This window comes from Bison bison, unplaced genomic scaffold (assembly GCF_000754665.1).
Source record: "Bison bison bison isolate TAMUID 2011002044 unplaced genomic scaffold, Bison_UMD1.0 scf7180017863055, whole genome shotgun sequence".
NCBI classification, from domain to species: Eukaryota; Metazoa; Chordata; class Mammalia; order Artiodactyla; family Bovidae; genus Bison; species Bison bison.
In genome coordinates this window covers 21,810-26,866 of record NW_011493627.1, presented here as the reverse complement: position 1 = coordinate 26,866, position 5,057 = coordinate 21,810, and the positions used below count along the sequence as shown (strand labels likewise).

The following is a 5,057-nucleotide window of genomic DNA, read 5'->3' as shown; positions in this document are numbered from 1 at the left end:
CAGTCCATGGGGTCGCTAAGAGTCGGACGTGACTGAGTGACTTCACTTTCACTTTTCACTTTCACACAATGGAGAAGGCAATGGCAACCCACTCCAGTGTTCTCGCCTGGAGAATCCCAGGGACGGGGAGCCTGGTGGGCTGCCGTCTATGGGGTCACACAGAGTCGGATATGACTGAAGCGACTTAGCAGGGCCTTGTTGGTCATCCATTTTAAATACAGCAGTGTGTACCTGTCAACCCCAAATCCCCTATCCCTCTCCCCTCCCCTCCCCACAGTAACCATCAATTCTTTCTCGAAGGCTGTGAGTCTGTTTCTGTTTTGTAAATAAGTTCATCTGTATATTTCCCCCACCCCAACCCCGTTACCCCTCTGGAGGAATTCCTCAGTCATCTGAGGGGCTGTCTCACAGGCGAGTCCTCAGAAAATCCCACAGTGAATCTGAAGCCCACACCTTGCACCTTGTGCGTTTTTATTGATATTTCAGTCGACAGGAACAATTTTGTTCTTGGCTGAGTTGGGTCTCCTTTGTAATGTGTGGGCTCTTCCTGATGTCTGGACTCTTGGTTGGATGTGTGGGCTCTTCCTGACATCTGGACTCTTGGTTGGATGTGTGGGCTCTTCCTGACATCTGGACTCTTGGTTGGATGTGTGGGCTCTTCCTGAGGGGGCGTGCAGTCTTTCTCTAGCTGTACCATGAAGGCTTAGCTGCCTCTTAGCATGTGGGATCATAGTTCCCTGACCAGGCATCAAACCTATGGCCCCTGCATTGCAAGGCGGACTCTTAATCACATGACCAGCAGGAAAGTCTTGACAGAAACAACGTTGGTATCTTTTCCTGGGACAGTGTTGCTGAAACTCAGCCTCTGTTCCCTGGTGCCAAACAGCAATGTGCAGAGTTCTGAGTGAAGCAGAAACGAGTAGCTTTAGTTGCTTGACCAGACAAAGGAGGCCAGAGTGGGCTACTGCCTTGGAGACCATGTGGCCCATGCTGGACAGGGTAGTGAGAGGGTTTATAGTGTTCAGGGAGCAGGGTGTGGTCAGCGTGCACAGTTCTTGGATCAATTGGCATCAAAGTGAAGTTTCAAGCATCATCAACCTTCTCGTTTCAACCAGTCTAGGATCTTTGTTCTTGTGGTCAGCGGTTTTCATTTGGAGGGGGTCTTCTTCCTGTAAAAACCCCTTAGGAATGTGTGTCAGGCCTTTGTCTATACCTTTATCTATACCTTTCAGGGAACTGTGAGTTCAGTGATTCTGTAATATGGTAGAATTTTATTCTAAATTGTTACCTGTCCCCTAACCCAACAGTTATTCTTTGTTTCCACATCTTCACATTTTCCAATCATTAACTCTTGAGTCAGCATTTTACTTCAAAAGACAAGGGCACAGGGGTTTGCACAGTTTCAGTAGATGTTGCAAGAAAGGATACTGATACCAGTCAATTTTTCTCTTTTAATTTTCTATGCTGCATTATGTGTGTGTGTGTGTGTGTGTGTGTGTGTGTGTGTGTGTGTGTGTGTATGTAAATGGCTTCTCTAGTGGCTCAGTGGTAAAGAATCTGCTTTCAACGCAGGAGACTCAGGTTTGATCCCTGGGTTGGGAAGATCCCCTGGAGAAGGAAATGGTAATCCAAACCAGTATCCTTGCTGGGAAATCCCATGAACAGAGCTACCTGGGGGGCTACAGTCCATGGGGCCACAAAAGAGTCAGATATGACTTAGTGACTAAACAATAACAACACCTTTATAGATAGATAGAGAAATGTATAGTGTATTTGTATAATATATTTCATGTGATTATAATATAAGGCTTAAGAAATGACCTGAGATAGGAGGATCTTCAAAGATCTACTTAATGGACAGGTCACTCTCCAGCCAATTAAAAAGTCATAGAAAGTCAGAGGGGAAAAATTCATCATAAAGCCCACAAAATATTACAACACTTCTGGCAAACTGGAAAGAGTTAATGATCTAAGAGTTCCAGGAAGACCAATGTAGAAAAGCATGCAACTAAGTATAAATCATGACAAGGATGGTGAAAGCATCCAGGAACCGACAGCTGGGTACCTGGTCTGTTTCCTACTGAGGAAACAAGGAAATTCTGGGACGTATTTGAGCACAGAGACTGAATCTGTCTTGTTCACCACCCATCACTGCTTGCTCAGAGGTCAAGCCATTTCATCGCCCTTCATTACACTGTATTTTCTCTCTGTTGGCTCCTCCAGCCACATTCTGCATTTGTTCAATGCTCTCTTGTGTTCAGGGCAGCTTTACAGAGGCACAAAGTTCCATTGGTTCCAGCCGTTGGGCACAAAGATACTCTGCATGTTGGAGCACACTTTTTGCATGATGTGATTGGCCTTGTCTACGTGGGAATACAAGGGGAAGCCAAGTTTGTCCAGAGTCTGGACCTGGACACAGGAGATGTAGGAGATGAGCCCCTGGGCCCGGTACTCAGGCAGGGTGCCTGCCATCCGCAGCTCTCCCGTCTGGTCCATCAGCATCCAGGACACAGGGGCCCCCTCGGGCCCCAGTAGGCATGTGCTGGGGAAGGTCTGGATACAGCGCTCGATGAACCTCCGGCTCCTTTCATTGCCACCGAAATACCAGAGTTTATTCACCAAGACAGCATGGGCAGGATCCAGGGTTGAGAGTGTCAACATCTTTTGGTGGCTATTGGGAATTAAAAGAAAGAATAGCCCATAACATCGAAATGGCATTCAAGCCCTTGTGTCCCTGTCCTTTGAAGTCAAAGCCTTTTACTTTAGCCTCCCAGGCTTCCCCAGAATCTCAAAGGACTATCTCAAGGGTTCATGGTCAACGGGGCTCCCCTGGTGGCTCAGTGGTAAAGAATCCACCAGCCGATGCAGGAGATACGGGTTTCGGTCCCTAGCCGGAACAGTTAAGGCTTTGTGCCACAAATATGGAACCCACACTCTAGAGCTCATGGGCAACTACTGAGTCCACACACTCTAGAGCCACACTCTGCACAAAGAGAAGCCATTGCAATGAGAAGCCTGTGTACTATGATGACAGAGTAGCCCCCAGTCACCACACTGGTGGTGAGAGAAAACCTGCACAGCAACAGTGACCCAGCACAGCCAAAAATAAATAATTAATAAAATCTTTTTTTTTTTTAGAGTTAATGGAGAGATCAAATCATGATGGAGGAATAGAAGGACAAGCACTCATCTCCTACTGCAAGAGCACCAAAATTTCAACTAGCTTTTGAACACCATTGACAGGAGGACACTGAAACCCACCAAAAACAGGTTGCCCATGCTGAAGAAGCGGAAGTTGAATGGTTCTATGAAGACCTACAAGAGCTTCTAGAACTAACACCCAAAAAAAGATGTCCTTTTTATTATAGGGGACTGGAATGCAAAAGTAGGAAGTCAAGAGCTACCTGGAGTAATAGGCAAGTTTGGCCTTGGAGTACAGAATGAAGCAGGGCAAAGGCTAACAGAGTTTTGCCAAGGGAACACACTGGTCATAGCAAACACTTTCTTCCAACAACACAAGCGATGACTCTACACATGGACATCACCAGATGGTCAACACTGAAATCAGATTGATTATATTCTTTGCAGCCAAAGATGGAGAAGCTCTATACAGTCAACAAAAACAAGACCAGAAGCTGACTGTGGCTCTGATCATGAATTCCTTATTGCAAAATTCAGACTTAAATTTAAGAAAGTGGGGAAGACCAGTAGGCCATTTATGTATGTATGTTAGTCGCTCAGTCATGTCCGACTATTTGCAACCCCACGGACTGTAGCCCACCAGGCTTCTCTGTCCATGGAATTCTCCAGGCAAGAATACTGGAGTGGATTGCCATTCTCTTCTCCAGAGGAACTTCCCAACCCAGGAATCGAACCCTGGTTTCCTGCATGGCAGGCAGATTCTTTACCGTTTGAGCTACAGGGAAGTCTCTAGGCCATTCAGGTATGATCTAAATCAAATCCCTTATGATTGTACAGTGGAAGTGAGGAATAGATTCAAAAGATTATATCTGATAGACAGAGTGCCTGAAGAACTATGGACTGTATAGGAGGCAGTGATCAAAATCATCCCCAAGAAAGAGAAATGCAAAAACCAAAATGGTCATCTGGGGTGGCCTTACAAACAGCTGAGAAAAGAAGAAGAGCAAAAGGCAAAAGAGAAAAGGAAAAATATACCCACCTGAATGCAGAGTTCCAAAGAATAGCAAGGAGAGACAAGAAAGCCTTCCTCAGTGATCAGTGCAAAGAAATAGAGGAAAAGAATAGAATGGGAAAGACTAGGGATCTCTTCAATAAAATTGGAGATACAAAGGAAACATTTCAAGCTAAGATGGGCACAATAAAGGACAGAAACAGTAAGTACCTAACAGAAGCAGAAGAGATTAACAAAAGTTGGCAAGAGTACATAGAACTATGCAAAAAAGGTCTTCATGACCCATATAACCACAAAGGTGTGATCACTCATCTAGAGCCAGACATCTTGGAGTACAAAGTCAAGTGGGCCTTAGGAAGCATTACTATGAACAAAGCAAGTGGAAGTGATGGAATTCCAACTGAGTTATTTAATATCCTAAAGTATTATGCTGTGAAAGTGCTGCACTCAATATGACAGCAAATTTGGAAAACTCAGCATTGTCCATAGGACTGGAAAAGGTCAGTTTTCATTTCAATCCCAAAAAAAGGCAATGCCAAAGAATGTATAACCTATCACACAATTGTACTCATTTCACATGCTAGCAAGGTAATGCTCAAAACCCTTCAAGCTAGGCTCTAACAGTACGTGAACTGAGAACTTCCAGATGTAAAATCTGGATTTAGAAAAGGCAGAGGAACCAGAAATCAAATGGTCAACGTCTGTTGGATCATAGAAAAAGCAAGAGAATTCCAGAAAAACATCTACATCAGCTTCATTGACTATATTAAAGCCTTTGACTGTGTGGATCACAACAAACTTTGGAAAATTCTTCAGATCAGATCAGATCAGTCACTCAGTCGTGTCCGACTCTTTGCGACCCCATGAATCGCAGCACAACAGGCCTCCCTGTCCATCACCAACT

At 44.8% G+C, this 5,057-nt stretch overlaps 1 protein-coding gene across 3 annotated transcripts in view; it reads right to left on the bottom strand.

The window, feature by feature from the left end:
• Window positions 1–202: 202 nt before the first annotated feature.
• The window catches only part of GLYAT (glycine-N-acyltransferase), an 18,813-nt gene continuing 13,958 nt past the window's right edge, over window positions 203–5,057 (bottom strand). The window contains exons 3-4 of one of the 3 annotated variants that reach the window (XM_010833180.1): window positions 631–900; window positions 203–592 (exon numbers count right to left, since the gene is read on the bottom strand). In XM_010833180.1, the coding sequence (XP_010831482.1) occupies window positions 472–592; window positions 631–900 (391 nt within the window). In that variant the 3' untranslated portion in view covers window positions 203–471. Of the gene's footprint in view, window positions 901–1,720; window positions 2,672–5,057 lie in introns of those variants that run through there. The other 2 variants (XM_010833177.1, XM_010833178.1) reach the window with 2 other exon arrangements.